The 23951-nt window shown below is 39.9% G+C and overlaps 1 protein-coding gene across 2 annotated transcripts in view; it reads left to right on the forward strand.

Annotated features, from left to right (window-relative positions):
* Positions 1-23951, forward strand: part of LOC138755486 (peroxidasin homolog) — a 545492-nt gene that overhangs the window by 421573 nt on the left and 99968 nt on the right. For both annotated transcript variants that reach the window (XM_069921525.1, XM_069921526.1), the window contains 2 exons: positions 13985-14101; positions 18694-18852. In XM_069921525.1, coding sequence (XP_069777626.1) covers positions 13985-14101; positions 18694-18852 — 276 coding nt within the window. The remainder of the gene's footprint in view (positions 1-13984; positions 14102-18693; positions 18853-23951) is intronic.

Consider the following 23951-nt stretch of genomic DNA (forward strand, 5'->3'; position numbering starts at 1 on the left):
CCCAAAATGTTTGGCCTGGAAGTCAGCCTGAAGAAAACTGTGGTCCTCCATCAGCCAGCTCCCCACCATGACTACCAGCCCGCCCACATCTTCATCGGGCACACAAAACTCAAAATGGTCAACCAGTTTACCTATCTCGGCTGCACCATTTCATCGGATGCAAGGATCGACAACGAGATAAACAACAGACACATCAAGGCGAATAGCGCCTTTGTAAGACAACACAAAAGAGTCTGAAAAAACAACCAACTGAAAAACCTCACAAAGATAAGCGTATACAGAGCTGTTGTCATACCCACACTCCTGTTCGGCTCCGAATCATGGATCCTCTACCGGCATCACCTACGGCTCCAAGAACGCTTCCACCAGCGTTGTCTCCGCTCCATATTCAACATTCATTGGAGTGACTTCATCTCCAACATCGAAGTACTCGAGATGGCAGAGGCCGACAGCATTGAATCCATTCTGCTGAAGATCCAACTGTGCTGGGTAGGTCACATCTCCAGAATGGAGGACCATCACCTTCCCAAGATCGTGTGATATGGTGAGCTCTCCACTGGCCACTGAGACAGAGGTGCACCAAAGAAGAGGTACAAGGACTGCTTAAAGAAATCTCTTGGTGCCTGCCACATTGACCACTGCCAGTAGGTTGATATCGCCTCAAACCGTGCATCTTGGCGCCTCACAGTTTGGCGGGCAGCAACCTCCTTTGAAGAAGACCGCAGAGCCCACCTCACTGACAAAAGACAAAGGAGGAAAAACCCAACACCAAACCCCAACCAACCAATTTTCCCTTGCAACCGCTGCAACCGTGTCTGCCTGTCCCGCATCGGATTTGTCAGCCACAAACGAGCCTGCAGCTGACGTGGACATTACCCCTCCATAAATCTTCATCCACGAAGCCAAGCCAAAGAAAGAAAGAAAGGATGTGGGATAACCAAATATGTGGGAACAACCAGGAAATCCAGGAGCTGCTGGCAAAAAGCGATCTGCCCACCAGGCTCACCTTGCAAAGCCTTCCTGGCCAGAGAAAAAATGAGCCTTCCGTCTCGCATGCAGCCATTTTCAACGCAAACTCCGCGAGATCCAAAATGAGTGGTGGACTAGCCTCGCCAAACGAATCCAGCTTAGCGCCGACATTGGTGACTTCATGGGTTTTTATGAGACACTAAAGGTGGTGTACGGCCCCTCACTCCAAGTCCAAAGCCCTCTGCGTAGCTCAGACAGCGAAGTCCTCCTCAGCGACAAGATCTCCATCCTCAATCGATGGTCAGAACACTTCCAATCCCTTTTCAGTGCCAACCGCTCAGTCCAAGAATCCGCCCTGCTCCAGCTCCCTCAACAACCCTTTAGTCTAGAGCTGGATGAGGTCCTTACCTGGGAAGAGACATATAAGGCAATTGAACAACTGAAAAATTGCAAAGCAGCAGGTATGGTTGGAATCCACCCCCAGAGGTCTGGAAGGCAGGCGGCAAAGCTCTGCATACCAAACTGCATGAGTTTTTCATGCTCTGCTGGGACCAAGGAAAGCTGCCTCAGGACCTTCGTGATGCCATCATCATCACCCAGTACAAAAACAAAGGCGAGAAATCAGTCTGCTCAAACTACAGGGGAATCACGCTGCTCTCCATTGCAGGCAAAATCTTCGCTAGGATTCTCCTTAATAGACTAATTCTAGTGTCGCCGAAAATGTCCTCCTAGAATCACAGTGTGGCTTTCACGCAAACAGAGGAACTACTGACATGGTCTTTGCCCTCAGACAGCTCCAAGAAAAGTGCAGAGAACAAAACAAAGGACTCTACATCACCCTTATTGACCTCACAAAGCCTTTGAGACCATGAGCAGGAAAGGGCGCCTCAGATGCCCCCCCAAGTTCCTCAACATGGTTATCCAACTGCAAGAAAACCAACAAGGTCTAGTCAGATACAGCAATGAGCTCTCCGAACCCTTCTCCATTGACAATGGTATGAAACAAGGCTGCGTCCTCGCACCAACCCTCTTTACTATCTTCTTCAGCATGATGCAGAAACATGCCATGAAAGACCTCAAAAATGAAGACGCTGTTTACATCTGGTACCGCATGGATGGCAGTCTCTTCAATCTGAGGCGCCTGCAAGCTCACACCAAGAAACAAGAGCAACTTGTCCGTGAACTACTCTTTGCAGATGCTGCTGCTTTAGTTGTCCATTCAGAGCCAGCTCTCCAGTGCATGACGTCCTGTTTTGCAGAAACTGCCAAAATGTTTGGCCTGGAAGTCAGCCTGAAGAAAACTGAGGTCCTCCATCAGCCAGCTCCCCACCATGACTACCAGCCCCCCCACATCTCCATCGGGCACTCAGAACTCAAAACGGTCAACCAGTTTACCTACCTCGGCTGCACCATTTCATCTGATGCAAGGATCGACAAAGAGAGACAACAGACTCGCCAAGGCAAATAGCGCTTTTGGAAGACTACACAAAAGAGTCTGGAAAAACAACCACCTGAAGAAACACACAAAGATTAGCGTGTACAGAGCCGTTGTCATACCCACGCTCCTGTTTGGCTCCGAATCATGGGTCCTCTACCGGCATCACCTACGGCTCCAAGAACGCTTCAATCAGTGCTGTCTCCGCTCCATCCTCAACATTCATTGGAGTGACTTCATCACCAACATCGAAGTACTCGAGATGGCAGAGTCTGCAAGCATATTATCCACGGCTGAAGACCTAACTGCATTGGGTGGGTCATGTCTCCAAAATGGAGGACCATTGCCTTCCCAAGATCGTATTATATGGTGAGCTCTCCACTGGCTACTGAAATAGAAGTGCACCAAAGAAGAGGTACAAGAACTGCTTAAAGAAATCTCTTGGTCTGCCACATTGACCACCGCCAGTGGGCTGATATCGCCTCCAACCGTGCATCTTGGCGCCTCACAGTTCAGCGGGTAGCAACCTCCTTTGAAGAAGACCACAGAGCCAACCTCACTGACAAAAGACAAAGGAGGAAAAACACAACACCCAACCCCAACCAACCCATTTTCCCTTGCAACTGCTGCAATCGTGCCTACCTGTCCAGTATCGGACTTGTCAGTCACCAGCAAGCCTGCAGCCGACATGGACATACCCCTCCATAAATCTTCATACGCGAAGCCAAGCCAAAGAAAGAAGAATGTGGGTGGAAAGAAAAAGTTTGAAAACCACTGTTTTAATTGTACCTAATTGACTCATTATGTACACAGTTTCATAACTCCAAAGGAAATTTTTCTCAAGCAAAATATTTCAGTAACAATTCGGTCTAGAGCAGTGATTCTCAACTTTCCCTTCCCACTCACATACTACCTTAAGCAATTCCTTACTAATTACAGAACACTTATGGCATAGTGGCATGTGAGTAGAAAGAAAAAGGTTGAGAACCACTGGCCTATGTTTTACCCAGGCCTCTGTCAAGTATTATGGTCCAAACTTCTTTGGACAGGTACCATTATCACCAACTTGTTGGGGCAGTGAAATGATTCAGCATTAATCACTGTGACACAGTAGCACTGATGCCACACAGCTCCAGAGACTTAGGTTCAATTCTGATCCTCTGATGTTTTCTGTATGAAGTTTGCATGTTCGCTCTGTGACCAATTAACTGGCTAATGTAAAATTGCAAATAGTTCTCTTCATTGATGGGATAAGAGATTTTTTTAAATGGGATTAGTGTAAATGAGTTGTGAGTTGAAGGGCCTGTTTCCAATGTTCCATGACTCTATGACTCATTAAGATCGTTCTCTACCCTCTCTGAGATATAAATTGTGAATTATTTCATTATTATCATAGGTACTGAAATGCTTTTAAAAAAAAACTTATTTTTGTGTACTATCCAGGCAGGTCAACTCATACTTAAGCACATCAGGAGGTGCAAAAATGAAATGGAAGTGCAGAGTATAATGTTACAGAGAAAGGTTCAGTTAAAACAAATGCAACACCCAGAATGTTGGCAGTGGGAGGTGTAGATAGAGTTGAATGAAGGAGGTTTGATTGTGCAATGGCCTGATCTGCATTCTCTGCAGTTTCTTGCAGTCATAGAGAAAGCAGTTCCCATACTAAACTGTGGTGCTAGCAAACAGGACACATTTTCTCAAATATCTATAAAAATTTGTTAGAGTCATTGGGGATATATCTGTTATGCAGAGGATTTTTCAACAGGTTACACAAAAAAATTGGTCCAAACAATGGAATTTCCACTTGCTTGCTTCTGGACCAGCCAAACAGGAGGCAAGTTTAAAGTACAATTTGTTCTCATAGATCACATGGGCACACCTGAGCCACCTCCTCCCCCCAGAGACAATTGGCTCTCATGGGTCATGTGGGCATAACTGAGCTGACCTCTCCAGTCGGCTGCAGTTTAAAGCCTGCCATGAGGAGCAATTCTCTCTTTTTTGATCTTGAGAACATCCCTGAGCTCCACTCCAGGTTACGTGCCACAGGCAATGTTGACTGATGGATCTGGGTTGTGGGCAGTGCTGGAGAACTAGTTGTGAGGTGTATGCCAGTACCGGGTGGGGGCTATTTATGGCGTGCCCCTGGGGAAGACTATAGTGTCTCACCCATTGTTTGATTGTAACCAAATTTGTATTTTTTAGTAATGTGTGTTCTGTGCCTGCTAATGAGAGAAGGGTGGTGGTTATAGTATGTTTAATCCTTCGCTTCACAGTCAGGAGGTGTTATCAGTGATTTATCGGGAGGTGCGATTATCAGTGATTTATCAGGTGCGATTATCAGTGATTTATTGGAGGTGCAATTATCAGTGATTTATCGGAGGTGCGATTATCAGAGATTTATCTGGAGGTGCGATTATCAGTGATTCATTGGGAGGTGTAATTTATCAATAATTAATTGGAGGTGCGATTATCAATAATTAATTGAGAGCTGCGATTATCAGTGATTCATTGGGAGGTGCGATTATCAGTGATTTATCGGAGGTGCGATTATCAGTGATTTATCGGGGGGTGCGATCATCAGTGATTTATTGGGAGATATGATTATCAATGTTAATGAGCCTCTTATCTGTATGATTTGTGTGTAGTTGTTTTGTCACTTTGTGACTGTGTTCCCTGTTGTGAATTCTCCTGTGTGTTAATAAAAATCATTGTTTGTTCATAAACCATGTTTATACTTGTTACTTCTTGAGCCCTTGAACTTGCTGAATTTCCTCAGTCTTGCGAGGAAGTTAGACGTGTAGTGTCGCACATTATGCATTCCTCTGTGGATCCACACTCATCCTTACTTTCCAAATATGGCAAAATGCAGCATGAAGCACAGGCATAATGATGCACAATGATCTGCACTTATTGAGTACAAGGCAGACAAAATGTCAACTGTGTGTTTCCCCTCAATTTCAATATCATAGGTTAGAAATGGCAGGTGGTGGGAGGGGCAAGCCATGTATTTTTGGATGGAGAGGGAAGGAGAAATTATGGAATCATTGCTAGCAGGTGGCTAGGCAAGAGATCTTCATAAGCCAAGGTTTTTAGGCATGAACAATGCCTAAAAAAAAGTTTTGTGGCATCACAGTTGTAGTCAAGGTCACTAAGTGCATGCTGAATTGGCAATGTCTTCCTTGGCTATAAGAGAGGTTCGAGATGATTGGAGAATGGGAAGTGTAGTTGCCTGATTTAAGAAAGGTAATTGTGAGAATCCTGGGAAATATAGACCAATGAGACTTGCGTCAACGGTGAGCAACTATTGGAGAGGATTCTTGGGGAGAGGACTTACAAGCATTTAGAGAAGCTTTGTGAGGGGCATCCCTCATGAGCCTAGTTAAGTTTTCAAGGAGGGGAACAAGTAAAATTGGTAAAGGTAAGGCATTAGATGTGGTGTGTATGGATTTTAGTAGGCATTAGACATGGTCCCCCATGATAGGCTCATTAACAACCTTGGCTTCTTGGATTCAGAATTGGCTTGCCTGCAGAAGGCATAGGATGTTAGTAGATGGAATGTATTTTTCCGGGATGTTAGTGACTACTGGCTATCCACAGGGATCAGTTGTGGGACCCCTGTTCATTGTGACATTTATAAATGAATTGAATGAAGAGGTGGAGGGGTAGGTCAGTGTGTTTTCAGTTGATGTAAAGGTTTGAGAAGTTGTGGATAGTGTAGAACCTTGTCTTAGGTTACAATAAGGTATAGACAAGATGCAGAGGTGGGTGGAGAAGTGGGAGAAGGAGTTCAATCCGAATAAGTGTGAGGTGATACAGTATGGAAAATAGAACTTGAAGGTGGATAATGGCAGGATTCTTAACAGTTAGGAAGAACAGAGATCTTTGGGCCCAGGCTCATAGAGTCCTCAAGGATGCCATAGAAGTTGATCAGGTGGTTAAGAATGTATGTGGTGTTTTGGCCTTCATTAGTCAAAGATTGAGTTCAAGAGCCATAAGGAGATATTGAAGCATCCTAAAACTCTAGTTAGACCACGTGATGGATTGCATTCAGTTCTTGTCACCTCATTAAAAAGAAGGATGTAATGCTTTGGAGAGTGTGCAGAGGAGATTTACCAGGATGTTGACTGGAGTGGAAAACAGGTCTTGGGAAGTAAGGTTAATAGAGCTAGGGCTTTTCACTTTGAAGTGATGAAAGATGAGAAGTGCCTTAACAGAGGTATGTAAGATTTTGAGGGACTTGGATAGGGTGGACAGCCAGTATCTTTTTCTGGGGTGACAATAACAAATACCAGAGGACATCCCTTTATGGTGAGTGGAAGAAAGCTGAGAGGAAATGTCAGGGGAAAGTGTTTTACATAAAGAATGGTGGGTTCCTGGAATACATGCCAGGGGTGGTGTTGGTGGAGGCAGGTAAAATAGGCACATTCAAAATGTCTCCACGATAGGCACATGAATGTAAGTTCATTATATTGGTGTGTGGTAGGGAAAAATTAGATTGTTGTGGATTAGGTTTACATGGGTCAGCACAACATTGTGGACTGAAGGGCCTGTACTGTGCTGTAACATTCTATTTTCTTGTTATGTACTAAAAACTGAATGCCTTTTCCTATTTGTGCACTTTTAAGTTTGGAGCCACTGTAATTAAACTGCTTGGCCTGTCATTCCAAATGCAGCAAAGCAATGAGATTAATGAAGCAAATTAAACAAAAGCAAAAGAAAATTATTCAGTTATCATTAGAAAAGAAAACACATTGGTTGATACCAGAATTTGGGTTTTAAAAGAGAAACAAACAGCTCTACAGCCATTGTGCAAAAATAGATGGTGGTGGGGGAGGGAAAGAATCACACAAACTCGAGTATGCTTCAATGCACCAAGTTTGTTAGGGAGCTGGTGATGACTCAGGATATGATTTATTGACCAGGATGTAGAAAAGTTAAATTCCATGCAGCATTTCACAGTTCCAGTTACTTTTCAACCTATATATACTTATATGTATCAATAACAATGTACATCCCGTGAAGAAGAGATCGAGTATCCTGGATGGTAAGTTGTCTCCCCAGTGCCAGGGTCTGTGATATCTCAGATCGAGTTTTCAAGAGGGAGGGTGATCAGCCAGATGTTGTGCCCCATGTAGGGACCAAGAACGTGTGTAGGAAGGGTGAGGTGGTCCTGTAAGAAATGTTCAGGGAGATAGGTGCTAGGTTGAAGGACAGGACTTCCAGGATTGTGATCTCAGGATTGCAACCCTTGCCACATGCTAGTGAGGTTAGAAATAGGAGGATGTTGCAGCTGAATACATAGCTAAAAAGATGGGTTTCATGTTTCTGGAACACTGGGCTCTCTTCCAGGGAAGGTGGGACCTGTTCCAATGGGACCATTTGCACCTGAAATGGAAGGGGACTAATATCCTTATGGGATGGTTTACTAGCACTGCTTTGGGGGTGGGGTGGGGTTAAATTAGGTTTGTAAGTGGATGGGAACCACAGTATATAGGGGAGTGGAGAAGGAAAAAGATGGTGAAGATTGCAGATAATGGCAAAAGTCAAAGGGTTGTATGTGCTGGCAGTGTTCTCAAATGCATCTATTTCAATGCAAGAAAGGCAGACAAGCTTAGATCATGGATTGGCACATGGTGGCCATCAATGAAACTTGGTTGCACAAGGGGCAGGACTGGGAGCTTAATGTTCCTGTTCCGAGCTTCTGTTGTTTCAGATGTGATAGAAAGTGGGGGGGGGGGGGGGCGGGGGGGATTGAAAGTTGGAGGAGGGCCATTGCTCGTCAGAGAAAAGCTGTACTCAGGCAGGACAGGCAAGAGGGCTTGCCTTCTATGGCTATACGGGTTGAACTTAGGAACAGGAAAGGTATGACTACCACATAATAGTCAGTGAGAATTGGAGGAACAAATGTGAAGAGAGATAGCAGACAGCTGCAGGAAACATAAAGTTATGATAGGAGGAGATTTCAGCTTTCCACATATTGACTTTGACCCTCATACTATAAAAGGGTTAGATAGTTTGGATTTTGTCAAATGTGTTCTGGAAAGTTTTCTATATCAGTACATAGCGGAACTAACTAGAGAGAGTGCAATACTGGATCTCCTATTAGGGAACAAGACAGGACAAGTGTCAGAAATTTGTGTAGTGGAACATTTTGGGTCCAGTGAGCACAATGCCATTAGTTTAAAGTTAATGGAGAAGGATATGTCTGGGCCTCAGCTTGACATTTTAAATAGGAGAAAGGCCAATTTTGAGGAAGTGAGAGAGGATCTAGAATGCCTGGATTGGAAAGGATGTGTTAGGTAAGTGGAAGACTTTCAAAGGTGAAATATTCACAGTACAGTTGTTTGTATATTCCTATTGGGATTAAAGGGAAAATAAACAGGATTGGAAGCCTTGGTTTTTGAGGAATATTGGGGATCTGGTTCGGAAGAAGAGAGAGGTGTATAGCAGGTATAGGCAACATGGAGCAAATTAGTTACTAGAGGAGTATAATGAATGCAAGAAAGATCTCAATGAAGAAATCAGGAAGTTGAAAAAAAAAGACACGAGGTTGCTTTGGCAGACAATGTGAAGGAAAATCCAAAGGGTTTCTATAGGTATATTAAGAGCAAAAGGATAGTAAGGGACAAATTGCTTGTTTTTTTGCATCAGAGCCTACTCATGAAACAGGGACAGAGTCAAGTGAAGTAAGGAAAATAACCATGGAAACTAGACAGCTTAAATGAATGAGGAACTTGATGTCTTAATGCAAATAAAGGTGGATAAATCCTCAGGGCTTGACAAGATATACACTCGGACCTTGAGGAAGGCTAGTGCAGAAATTTCAGGGGCTCTGCCAGAAATCTTTAAAATGTCCTTTGCCAGAGGTATGGTACCAGAGAATTGGAGGGTAGCTCATGTTGTTCCATTGTTTATAAAAGGCTCCAAAAGTTACCCTGAATATTATAGGCTAGTAAGCCTGACATCAGTATTAGGTAAGTTATTGGAAGGTGTTCTAAGAGATCAGATATACAGGTATTTTGATAGTCAGGGATTAATTAGGGATACTAAACACGGCTTTGTGCATTTATGTCATGTGCAACTAATCTTAGAGAGATTTTCAAGGAATTCACAGGAAAGTTGATGCTGGAAAAGCTGGGGATGTTGTCTACATGAACTTTAGAAAGGCCTTTGACTAGGTCCCAAACAAAAAGTAAGTCAGGACAGTTCAGACACTAGGTATTCATGGTGTGATAGTGAACTGGATTCAACATTGGCTGGACGGGAGAAGGCAGAGGGTGGTAGTGGATGATTACTTCTCAGACTGGATACCTGTGACTAATGGTTTGCCTCAGGAATCGTTGCTGAGACCGTTGTTGTTTGTCATCTATATCAATGATCTGGATAATAATGTGGTAAAATTTGCAGCTGGAACAAAGAAATTGTGGACAGCGAGGAAGACTTTCAAAGTCTTGCAGAGGGATCTGGACTATCTGGAAAAATGGGATAAAAAATGGCAGATGAATATTATGCAGACAAATATGAGGAGTTGCATTTAGGAAGAATATATATGGAAAATGTAGAACACTGGCACTGAGGAGTGCTGTAGAACAGAAGGATCTTTGAATACAGATAAATATTTCCCTGAAAGTGGTGTCATAAGTGGGTGGTAAAGAGAGCTTTTGGCGTATTAGCCTTCATAAATTAAAGTATTGAATATCGAAGTTGGAATGTTATGGTAAAATTGTACAAGACCTTGGCGAGGACTAAGTTGGAGTATTGTGTGCAGTTTTCGTCACCTAAAATAACATTGAAAGAGTGCAGAGAAGATTTACTAGGATGGTGCCCTGACTTTAGGAACTGGATTACAGGGAAAGGTTAAACAGGTTAGAATCTTTTTCCATGGTGCATATTTGATGGATGTATTTAAAATCATGAGGGATATAGACAGTAACATAGGTGGGCTTTTTTTTCCACTTAGTGTAGGTGAGATACAAAGCAGAGAACATGAAAGCGGAAAGGTTTAGAGGGAACATTTGGGGGGGGGAAACCTCTTCACAGAGAGAGTGGTGGGATGTGGATCAAGCTGCCAGCTGAGGTGGTGAATATGGAATCCATTTTAATTTTTAAGAAGAATTTGGACAGATACATGGATTGGACAGATATGGAATGCTGTGGCCAGGTTTCAGGTCAATGGGACAAGGGATAATAATAGATCAGCACAGACTAGAAGGACCAATGGGCTTGATTCTGTTCTGTATGTTTCTATGGTTTAATGGGTTATATGTGTAATTGGTGATATTTCCTTATGTAATTAATGTAAACGTTGCTCCATGATGAAAGGGATTCCACTCATTCGCACACTTCTTTACATTGTGCACACTTACCAATGGAATAAAGAAGAGAACTGTTAAATAAAAAAGCAATAAATCTTTTATTACCTAACACTTTCCCTTAACTAGAACCTGTTGGAATCCAAAATAGATCACAGCTGCATAAAACTGGATTTTAAAACCATATGAAATGGTGCAAAAAAGCAGCTTTTCATTAATCTAAAATCATGAGGGATAAGCCCAAGGCTAATAAAATATTTTTTTTCCATCAATAAGTTTTTTTTTAAGTTAACACATCTTTTAGATCTTATCGTTTGAACAGATTGTTTCAATCAGCCAAAACAATAAAATTTGGTTCATCAGTGTGAGACAAATGTTTCCTACCCTGTGCTATCTAAAAGTATCACTGTGTTTCAAATGTTTTCTTTTGAAAATGTCATACATTCTGGGTAGAAATCTGAACAGCCATAGTTCCTGAATGCTAAAAGGTATTTTTATAGACATAAACATTTATGGACTTGGAATAAACTGTCATATATTCATGTAAAATATGTTCTAAGCACCACTTCTTCCCTTATGGACAAACATCTTTCTACAAAAAGAGCAAAATTGGCCACTCTGGATAATGAATTCTTAAATTTTCCCCAAAATCAAAATATAGTAAAACTCCTGGTATCTGGAATTTAACCAACTGGCAAAAAAAAGGAAAATAAATTTTAAAACATTAGAATAAATAAGAATAAAATAATAGGTAAAATATGTAAGTTTAAAATTGTAAAAGTAAATGTTCTCTTAAATAACACAAACATTTATTGAAGATGGGAACAAATACTCAGACAGCGGAGTATCTTGTTCGTGCTTTGCTCATAGCTGCTGTTTGAATAAAGTTGTGTAAAACAGCAAAGGCATTGCCCAGAATGAAGAGTTGGTTGATACCGCTCGGTGTTGGGGTGACACTCTTAAAGTGTCTCCTTATCCTTGCTTAATAAATTGTCTCTAACAGAGGCTTTATCTGTAAACTTGGGTGGGGAGGGGGTTAATTATCTATAAAATTGTTCGACTTTCGGGTGGCTCTTTAGAGGAGGAAGAACCTGCAGATTCAACAACGCTTAATTGTTTCCAAACAATGTGACTGAAAATAAATGCTTTAAGCTTTATATATTCATGCAAGTGAAGTTTGTTCAGTGTACATACAGCATAGTCATTTTTAAACTGTTTATTCTTAATGCAGGTGCATAAGTTAGGCATTGTAAGAGTAAGTCTCAAGCAACCAGAAAATATGCTTATCCAGCATCTATTGATCCCCATTGGTGCTGGTTACCAGGGGTTTAGCTGTATTCCATTTCAGCAGCTAGTCTGTCAGAACAAAATAACAAAATCCATTAATTTGTGCATCTTCATCAATATTTTTTTAAATTAGCAAGCATCCTTTCTTAAATAGCACTGACATCCTTTTCCCTTTTTGAATTCTCTTGGTCTTAGGCTATGGACAATTCTTTCCATTCCTCTCTCTTCCATGTAACTTGCTTTCTTTCTTTACCAGACCAAAAATGTTGACTGTTTCTCTCTGCACAGATGCTGCCTGACCAGCATTTTCTATTTCAGAGCATTTGCATTAGATTTCCTCCTGTAACTGGATATAACTAGAATGGTGTTTCAATAAATAAGGTGACATGATTCAAGATTGTAAATTAGGTGGAGAAATGGGTGTGATGAGCTGTAAAACTCTTTCTTTTTTCAGACTTTCTTTTTTTCCAAGAAGTTCCAGCATCTTATAAAAACTGTGAAGACATATTTTTGAGATTCCTTTATTGTCATGTTCTTGATGCACAAAATTTGTCAAGGTTTACTTGGTGTACAGGGACACAAAGAGGCCTGACAATCACAACATTCCCACCAGTAAAAGAAACAGAAGCAAAAGTGAGGTCCTTCAGATACACCAAATGTCTGTGGATTTTCCTCAAGTGCTCTGCAACCTTTACAGGTGTACGACCTCCTGTTTATTCCAGCGGTGAACCCGAGCTCAGAGTTCCTAACCACTCATACAATTCAAGAAGCTGCTCACACCCAAGGCCTTCAGGAGCCCTTCTGTTCATCACTTGCACAAATCCAGTCTAGATACCACGTTTACAGGAGCCTGTCTCCAGCAGCCACTGCTGTGTGTGAGATCTTCAGCCTCCAAGCCCCTCACGTCCTCTGCTGCGGTAACTTTCCCAATTGGCTCCTCTCCCAGGCTTCTCCTTCTCAGTGGTGGAGTATACTCCCACTCTTGTGTTCTGCATTAATCCCCACCCCCCCCCCCCCCCCAGAGCACGCAACTCTCATTGTCTGCTGCCAAGCATGGGTGCTTCCATCTTGATCAGAGACCTTCGTGAGTTTTCAGTTGTTTAAAAAAAAAACACCACCAACCCATTCTGCCAGCCATTCGAAATCTGTACTGGGTCATCAAATAATTGACCAGGCAGTAGAACACCACAGAAGAAGGCTGTGTCTCTGTTCCCCTCTCCTCCCGCAACTGCTGTAGCAGTTGTGGGAGTGCTGCTATTTTTATTTTCAGATAGGTGCATTTAGATCATCAAGATAAGCCAAAAATTCTTCAATGACTTGACAGAATGGATGCAAGGAGGACATTTCCTCCGTTTGAGCAGTCTTCAACTACCATTGGCCAATCAGCGCTGACCTGATGAGAGCGGAAGAAAACAAAACAGCCCGGCGACCTCTGTGAATCAAGCAGCATCTGCAGGTTGGGTGGGGGGAAGGAGTTGGCGGCATTTAGGAATGAATGGTTTTGACCCCAAACTTTGACCAGTCTGTTCCCCCCATCCTAGAGTTCCTTTTGCTTTTAGTTCCAGATTCCAGCATGTCCAATCTATTGTCATCAGAAATTACTTTACTCAGAAGGTAGTGAATATTAAGAATCCCACAATTGCTTTGGAAAAATTGCATTGGCAAAATGATACAGACTTTGTTTGGATCCACAGGCCCAGAAATGTGGCCACAGGAATAGGATGCATCATATATGATCTAGCCCAGTTTTTAGAGCTGATTAAATGTTCAGTGTAATGTACTAATGTGAGGTCTGGTCAAACTTACAGGCAACGCCAATGCATCTGGGTCCAGATACTTATGAATGGCATGTCATGCTTAATGTAATGCTTCACTGAATTTAGATAAACCAAAAATAGTAATGTTTTGATTGATTTATTTTCTTCAGATTTATCTGCTCATGGTGAGAGAAAGTTAATTATTATCTTTGTTTTATATACAGCTCCCCCTAAGTTCACTGTCCGTCCCAAAGATCAAATAATAACTGAGGGGCATACAGTTGACTTTGACTGTGCGGCTGAGGGTAATCCAACTCCAGTCATCGCTTGGACTAAAGCAGGTATTTGTATGATGCGAACCTGTGCATTTGGTCTATGTGTGGCTTCCTCTACATCAGTGAGACCAAAAGCAGATTGATTGACCACTTCACCGAACATCTACTCTTTGCTTGTGCATCTTAACCTGAGCTTCCTGTAGCTAACCATTTTAACTCCCCCATCCATTTGTACAGTGACATGTCTGTTTTTTGGCTTCATCCACCAATTCTTTGTCTGATCCAGATTCTTTAATTTATTTTACATAACAATAAAATAAAGTAGTAACAAATCTAGTATTAGCAGTACAAATAATACTAAGACCTATGTTACATTAAAAAGAAAGGTAAAAAGAAAAACACTATACTAAATATCTAATTCAATCCCCTCCCTTTGGGGACTACTGACTAACACAAACAGTCCATTAATAATAATAACAAAAGGAAGGTGAACATTATATTCAAAATCTAAAAACTAGTTAATCTTACTAATTTTGAAAGTAATTAGGAAAAGAAGCCCCATAAAGAAACAAAATTAAGGTTCATTTCAGTAGTGAAACATCTATTTTTTTTCCAAAGTCAAACATGCCACATATCGGACAACCATTGATTATGAATAGGAGGGACAGTATCTTTCCATCTCATTAAAATGGCCCTTCTTGTGATACAGGAGATGAGGGCAACTACATGGGTTAGTGAATCAGTCAGAGTTAAACCAAATGTTCAACTTATTCCAAAGAGACAATAAATGGAATTGGAGTAATGTTAAGAACAAAAGACAAGGTACAAAATACCACTTTCCAAAAATTAGAATGAATGATACAGAATACCTTCTTCAGTTATACATTTGTCACATTTAAAAGAAAAATTAGAATGGAATTTAGCCAATTGAACTTTGGAACAGTGGTCTCCGTGTAGTATGTACTAAATTGTAATAGTGAATGTCTAGAACAAAGAGAGGATGAATGAACTCACTTTAGAATAGAATTCCATAAAGTTTCAGAAAATGGCTGTTGAAAATCTTGTTCCTCCCATAGTTTTTAAATTCTGTCCCTAGAATTTAGAAGTAATTCATAAAGGCCAGATACCACTCCTTTATAATTAGGTTGAAAATTATAAATCATCCCTATCATATTAGGTTCTAGGTCTTCAGAGAGCTTCAAATTTTTTTTAAAAAGCTCCTAACCTGTAAATAGTGGGGAAAAAAAAAAGTATGTCTTGGAATTGTAATTTGGAGGATAATTGTTAAAAAGAAGCCAAATTTTGGTCAGTAAAAATATCTAAAAATGATTGGATACCTAAATTTAACCACTGATGATAACTGCTATCTTGAACCAAATATTTTTTTTAAATGAATTACCTAAAATAAAACTAATTAATAAAAATCTATGGTACCCACAATGTTTCCTAAATTGAAACCAGATTCTCAATGTATGTCTAAAACAAAATTATCAGTTAATTTGGATGCCAAAAAGATAAAGGTGATCCAAGTATCAAAAGAAGAGAATTTTTTTTTGGTAGATTTCATTTCTAAATTAATCCAACTTGATGCACCTAAATTTTCCTTGTGATGAATCCAAAAAGTGATGTGTCTAATATTAGCTGGCCAATAATAAAATCTAAAGTTAGGTAATGCCAAGCCCCCATTCTTTTTAATATTTTGAAGGAAGACTTTCCAAAGATGGGGACATTTATTTTTCTGTATAAGATATGATAGAAACTGATGAATCAAAAAAGAATTTGAGAATAAAAACAGGTAGAGTTTGAAAAATATATAAACATTTAGGAAGGATATTCATCTTAATAATATTTACGCATCCAATTAATGTTATGAAAAGAGGGAAGCTCTGTGTCAAGGACTTCTTAACATGACTCATTAAGGTAAGAATAATTTCTTTAAACAAATTATTGAATTTCTTAGTAATACCTAGATAGATTAATTGATTTTTTAGCTATTTTAAAAGGAATAGAGGAATCTAGAGAATAGCTCCCTCTTCTGAAAATTCAATTTATATTCTGAAAATTGCCATAATTGATAAAGAAGTGATAAAATGGATGGAATTGTCCACTCAGGATTTGATATATACAACAAAAGGTCATCTGCGTAAAGTGACACCTTATGAGCATTTTCTGCTTTTGTGATTCCAGAGATATCAGCCAAATGCTGAAAACCCATTGCTAAACATTCTAAAGCCAAATTAAATAATAATGGGTTTAAAGGACTTCCCTGCCAAGTTCCACAATACAACTTAAAAGGTTTGGATTTAATTGAAATAGTAAAATTTGAAGTCATAGGAGATAATTATATCAGTTTAATCTGATTTATAAACTGGGGACCAAAATTAAATTTCTTTAATACACTGAATAAATATTCCTGTTCTACTCTATCAAAAGCTTTTTTTGGCATCTAAAGAAATAACACATTCTGAAGACAAAACTATAGGAGAATAAAGAATATCTAACAACCTACGATTATTACATTGTATAACATTGCTTAATTAACCTAGTTTGATCTTCATAAATAACTAAATGGGGTATCAGTAACTAGAAAAAATATTTATAAAACTCTACAGGAAAGCCATTGGGATTCTTTGCCAGACTGCAAAGAATTAATAGCTACTGCAATCTCCTACTCTGATATTGGCTGTTTCAACTTTAATTTATTTTCTGAAGAAACAGTAGGAATGGTCAAACGAACAAAGAATTGCTGTAGAAAATTTCAGTCTTTGATTGAATCAGATCTGTTCACTTAGTAGAGAACCAAGAAAAAGTGTAATTTATTTCAACATGATCATTAATAATCTGACCATTGTCTCTACAAATCTCAATAATAAGCTGTAATTTTTTTTAAAATTTGGTTAGCTTAAAGATTTTCTGCCTTTTCACCATGCACATAGAACTTAGTTGTGTTTGTATAGGATAAGTGAGAAGCAAATCATGATTAGTTCTTAGTTTGACCCTTCTGTTAAAAAGCTCAGGTACGCTTCAGCTGATCATCACTCTCAGAATTAGCCTTCTTTTTAACGTTAGCCATGAATGAAATTATTTGACCTCTGATATAAGCTTTAAAAGTATCCCAAATTACTAAATCCGAAATCTCCAGCATGGAATTTTTACTAAAAAAAAGGAAATTTGATCCTTCATAAATTTCAAAAAAATCAGGATTTGATTTAATAATAAAAGGGTATTCAACCACTTCTAGGTAATCTGGGATATTAATAGACAAAATCACTGGAGAGTGGTCAGAAATGAGTATGGTTTCATAAGAACAAATTTTAACAAAAGAAATTAATTGTTGGTGCATAAGAAAGTAATTAATACAAGAATATGTATGGTGAACATTAGAAAAAATGGAGAATTCTTTACCTTCAGGATGAAAAAAAATCTCCATTCATCAATAACCCCAGATTGTAACATAAAAGAATCTATAAATATAGCTGATGTATTTAAATTTTATGAGATGAACAGTCAAGTACTGGATCAAGCCAGCAATTTAAGTAACACTTAACTATCAAAGAATATGTATTGAAATCTGGTAAAAGTGATCCAGATTCTAACATATGCAGTTTTTGTGTTTCACTCAACCTTATTGGCTTTACATGTGTGAGACAGAAGAAAATTGCAATATTCCTTTAAGAATCAAAGTGATTAGATTAGCTGGCTAGTCCCATTAAGGTATTTAAAATGCTGAAAATATTTGATAGAATTGGTATAGAGGAGCTATTTCCATGGTCAGGTCTATCTGGAAGGGAGTAAAATTTTAACTCTAATGCCAAGCTATTAAGTGTTGAAATTTTGAAAAAAAAAGTTCTCATTAAATAATTAGTCATGTGCAACTAATTTTTTTTTCTCATCTAGAAGCTATGGATTTTGAGTCACATGAACTTTTCAGAGTGAGGGTTGGGAATCTTTTCCTTTGATAAGATGTATTGAACAAAGGCAATCAAATATAATTGAAAGCAGATCTGCCATGGGCAATCTTATGCCAGGCAATGACTAAGAGACTGAGGGCCCCACTTCAGTTCTAATTCTCCATCTGTGGAAAGCTTCACAAAACATATTCTTGCAAACATATGCAAACAAAAGAGATCTGTCCAGTTCTTCAGTCAACCTTGGCTTTCATTGATAAAATAAATATTTGCTAGGTCCCTCAAAATTCCTTACAACTGCTTCAGTTTTATAAACTGGTTTCATGTTATTAAAGTGCAGCAGGTGTCCAAAGCCAAGTACAATTAATGTTAAGCATGACCTTTGTTTTTATTATAATCTTTTTGTCAATGATAATAAGGGAGCAAAGAATCAAACTGATCTGTCACATTTAGTGGCATGGTTAACATGGCAGTTACCGCCAGCGACCTTGCTTTGAATCTGGCTCCGTTTGTAAGGAGTCTGTATGTTCTCCCTGTGTCTGGGTCGATTTCCTCCAGATGCTCCAGTTTCCTTCTACCTTTCAAAACCTATCAGGTTGTAGGTCAATTGAGTGTAATTGGGCAGCATGACCATGAGGGCCGAAAGGTCTGTTTATATGCTGACACTGGCACTATTTCAATATACAATCAAAATTTCAATTAACTAATAATGATCAATTAAAATAAACCTTCCCAACTCTCTGCTTTCAGGTGGCCGGCTTCCCAGTGACACCAGACATGCAGTGTTGCCTACAGGTACACTGAGAATCGTGGAAGTGGCTGCCCATGACCAGGGTCAATATGAATGTCAGGCAATCAATGTAGTTCAAGTCAAACGAGTTCGTGTGCAGCTAAAAGTGCACCCCAAAGGTACTAGATATGATTTATTGCATTAACATTTAATGTTGAGATGCATTTAAAATGTCAATTATGAAAGAGTTGGATAGTTTAACATCTTATTTTATGTATCCTTAAAAGGTGTCTTTAAAAATTCATGGCACATTTACCTTTTCAGAAGCTTCTTTCTGGGACATTTATGAGATTGTTTTCCATTTCATTGATTGCTAAACTTTCCTTGAGCTTCCACATTCTGGCATAAACATAAACATTTTTATAACATCCTGAAATTGCAAGACAGCATGTTTCAACAGAAACGTGCTGAAGTCAGCATGCCAGATTTACATCATTCTTAAATGGCTGGGAAATTAGAAATAAAATACATATTGAGAAAACACGGTGTCTCATGTCATTTATGTAATGCAAGAAGGGCAGCATGGACAACCCAGGACTACAGGCCATTGAGCCTGACGTCACTATTGGGAAGGTTGCTAGAGGGGGTACAAAGGAACAGGATCCAGCAGCATTTAGGCAGGCAAGGACAATTAGTCATCCTGGTTTTGTGCATGAAAATTTTTCACAGGGATCTGATGAAGCTTCCTGAAGACATGAACCACAAATTTTCTGAGGGCAGTGTGATGGAGGTAGCATATAGAGATGTTTGACAAGGTCCTTCATTGTAGGTTAGGCTTGAAAGTTAGATCAAATGGGATCCATGGTGAGCTGGCCAATGGGATTCAAAGCTAGCTTGGAGAAGAGTAGTAATGAAGGATTGTTTCTCTGATTTTAAGCCAGTGATCAAAGGTGTATGACAGGGGTTAGTTCTGTTCTGAGTTCTTTGTTATCTATATTAACAATTTGGATTAATAAATTTGCAGTTGACCCCAAAATTTGTGTCAGAGTGAATAATGTGGAAGCATATCTAAGTTTATACAGATGAATTGGAAAGTAGACCAAGAAGTAGCAAATGGAATTCAATTCTGACAAGAGTGAAGTGTTGCACTTCTGTAAGTCAAACCAGGATAAGACTCACACTGTGAATGGCAGGGTAAGTGAACAAGGTGTTGAAGAAGGCATTGGGCAAAGTTGCCTTCATTGAGCAAGGTACAAATATTGGGACCTCATGATACAAATATACAAGATCCTGTATAGGAAGAATCTCATTAAATTGGAGAGGGTGAAGAAGAGATTCACCAGGATGTAACTAAGTCTTGAGGGCTTGAAGTATAAAGAGAGGTTGGATAGGCTGGATATTTACTACCTGAAATGTAGGAGGATGGGTGACTGGGATACCTTCAAGAGATATCGAAATTCGTGATGTGCAAGGATAAAGTGAATACTCTGTCTTTTCCACAGAGTAAATGATTCTGGTAATAGAGGGCACAGGTTTAAGGTGCAAGGGGAAAGATTTAAGACTTCATGAACCTGTGATGAGCTTGGCAACTTCATCCACTTCACGGCCAACTTCCACCCTTACCTCAAACTCACATGGTCCATCTCCGACAACACACTCCCCTTTCTATATCTCTCTGTCTCCATCTCGGGAGACAAGCTTTCCATTGACATTAAGAGCCCACTAACTACCTTAACTATGCTTCCTCACACCCTTTCCCTTGCAAGGATTCTATTCCCTTCTCTCAATTTCTCCATCTCTGCCACATGTTCCCAAGATGAGGTGTTCCAGTTCAGATCGTCCAAAATATTTGCTTTCTTCCACAAATATGGCTTCCCCTCCACCACCAACTCAGCCCTCATTCGCATCTCCTCCATTTCCCGCTCAACTATCCTAGCCCCCACTGCTCCCAGACATACAAACATAGATATCCCCTTATCCTCATCTACCACCCCACCAGCCATTGCATCCAACACATTATGCCACATCTTCCCTTCTCCTCCCATCTCTGCCTTGTATAAGGACTACTCCCTCCCCACCAATCTCCCCTGTGGTTGCAGGAAGTGCAACACTTGTGCCCACATCTTCCTCCTCACCAAGGTCTGGAGCCCTAAACAGGGCTTTCAAGTGAAGCAACACCTCACCTATGTATCCGAAGCTCTGATTTTCTGCATTCAGTGCTTCCTTTATGGCCTTCTCTATATCAGAGAGACTTGGACAGATGGAGCGATTGCTTCGCTGAGCACCTTCACTTTGTCCGCATTAGTGACAGATAACTCCCAGTAGCCAACCATTTTAGTTCTGTGTCACATTCCCATACTCACATGTCTGTCTATGGCCTTGTATACTATCCCATCAAGATCACCTGCAAATTGAAGGAACGTGATTTTCCATCTGGCCAGTCTCCAACAAGATGGCATTAACATCGACTTTTCCAGTTTCTACTAGCCTGCTCTCCTCTTCCCCCTCCCTCTGCCTCTCCCCCTTTCCAGTTCTCCTCCCTCACTTCCCGCTCCCTTCACCTAACCATCCCTCCTCCTTAATTGATGTTGTCTGCTCCCTCCCTTCTCCACCCATCACCTCCTGTCTTTGCGACCACACTTCATCCCCTTACTCTTTTGCTTGGATGCCTGCCGACATTTTTCCATACCTCGATGAAAAGCTCAAGCCCGAAATGTCAGTTATATAATTTTACCATTGCTATATAAAGGACACTACGTTTCTCCTGCCTTGTGTGTTTTTACTTCAACCACAGTTTCAGATTTAAGAAGGATCTGAGGGGCAATGTTTTCACTCAGATAATGGTGTATCTGTATCTGGAATGAGCTGCCATAGGAAACTAGTGTATAATTTCAATGTTCAAAAGACATTTAGTCAGATGTCGGAAACAGTAGATAATGTTTGGGACAAAGACACTTTTTTCCCCTATATTTCCCCCAGTTTTAAATTTGTAATCAATCAATTCATGTGTGATTAAAGTGTATATTCCAGATTTTATTCAAGGTTATTTCTATATATTTTGGTTTGACCATGTAGAAATTACAGCACTTTTTATACAAAGTTACCCCATTTTAGGACACCATAATATTTGGACCATTTGGCTTCACAGGTGTTTGTGATTAGAGATAATTGGGTATGTTTAATTGCTTCATTGGTGCAGGTTTAAGAGAGCGAGGCTTGCTTCTCAGCTTCCGATCACTTTTCAAGTCTGTATTGCCATTTTTCAACACATGGACCAGAGTTGTGCCAAAGAAAGTCAAAGAAGCCATTATGAGGCTGAAAAACAAGAATAAAAAAATAAGAGACATCACCTAAACATTCGGATTAACAAAATCAACTGTTTGAAACATCATGAAGAAGAAAGAGCATACTGGTGAACTAAGTAATCGCAAAAGGACTGGCAGGACAAGGAAAACCTCCACTGTTGATGACAGAAATCCTCATAATAATGAAGAAAAATCCCCATACACCAGTCCCATGGATCAGAACATACTTCAGGAGGCAGGTGTGGATGAGACAATGACTACTATCCACAGAAGACTTCATGAACAGAAATACAGAAGCGACACTGCAAGATGCAAACCACTAGTTAGCCACAGAAATAGGATGGCCAGATTACTGTTTGCCAAAAGGTATTTAAAAGAACTTGCAGAATTTTGGAAAAAGGTCTTGTGAACAGAGGAGGCCAAGATTAACCTGTATCAGAGTGATGGCAAATGTGTGGAGGTGTAAAGGAACTGTGCATACCACTTCATCTGTGAAATGTAGTGGTGGAGGCATTATGGGTGCCACATGTACTGCCAGATTAATCTTCATTGATAATGTAACTGCTAATGGGAGTAGAAAAATGAATTCTGAGGTGTATAGAAACATCTTATCTGCTCAGGTTTGAGCAAATTCCTTCAAACTTATTGGACGACGCTTCATCCTACAGCAAGGCAATGATCGCAAACATATTGCTAAAGAAGTCGTTCTCAACCATTTTATTTCCACTCACATACCACTTATGCCATAGGTACTCTGTGATTAGGAAGGGATTGCTTAAGGTGGCATGTGGGTAGAAAGAAAAAGTTTGAAATCCACTGATTTCACACCTAAATGACTCGTTATGTGGACCAATTCATAACGCCAAAGGAAATGGGCCAATGACAATTTTTCTCAAACAAAATACTTCAGTAACTATTGGGTGATTCTCAATCTTCCATTCTCACTCACATACCACCTTAAGCAATCCTTTACCAATCACCGAGCATCAATGCCATAGGGATTACTTAAAGTGGCATGTAAGTGGAAAGACAAAGGTTGAGAACCACTGTGCTGAAGCAACAAATAAGTTTTTCAAAGCTATAAACTAGAAAATTCTTGAATGACCAAGTCTTGGACTCTATTTATAGAATAAACATTCTGTTAAATGCTGAAAAAACTGGCTGGAGGAATAGACGGTCGAACAGCATCTGTGGGAAGGAAAGAAATGCTCAGTGTTTCGAGTCAGGATCCTTTACCACTCCTGACACAGAATCTTGATCTAACATGTTGACAATTCACTCCCACCCCACAGATGCTGTTTGACCTGCTTAGTTCCTGTAGCTGTATGTCCTTCGCAGCAATATCTACAGTTTTTTAAAAGTCTCCAAATGTCATCTTAATTTCTGTCTGGTTTGGGTTGTCTGCTGCAGTGAGATTCCATGTACATCATGGTTTTTTTTTCAAAATAAAGCAGATCTGTCCGACCTCAGTGTAAAGACGTGGAGTTTTTTTTTTAAAGATGCAACTAAGCTCTTTGATGACAAACTCCACCAGTTTGTATTTGCTCAAGATGTTTTTATTGTCATGTACTAATGCACAAAATGTAATGATAGATACAATTCATCTACTTTGACTTGCCGTAAAGGAACGCAAATAGAAGCCACAAGCATTTGCCATTGGGCCCAGTGCCCCAGCAAGGAATATGTTTAAGGAATGTTGTTTAGAGTTAATATTCTGGAAATCATCATCATGCAATGCCATTAAGCGGAAATGCATTTCCGTCTGAAGACAGTAGATATTATTAGTCATCATTCTCAGTATTTTTGTTATCTGTCATGCATCAGGCTGCCGATTACATGCAAAAAATGCACATTACCCCCTTTCCTTACAAAAACAATGATGATTATTCACTGTTGAATCACCTCATTTGTTTCAGATTATTTGATACTCCAATAAATATTATTGGGCACTGTGATTTTATTTTTATTTTTCT

Source organism: Narcine bancroftii, chromosome 2 (genome assembly GCF_036971445.1).
Source record: "Narcine bancroftii isolate sNarBan1 chromosome 2, sNarBan1.hap1, whole genome shotgun sequence".
Lineage (NCBI taxonomy): Eukaryota > Metazoa > Chordata > Chondrichthyes > Torpediniformes > Narcinidae > Narcine > Narcine bancroftii.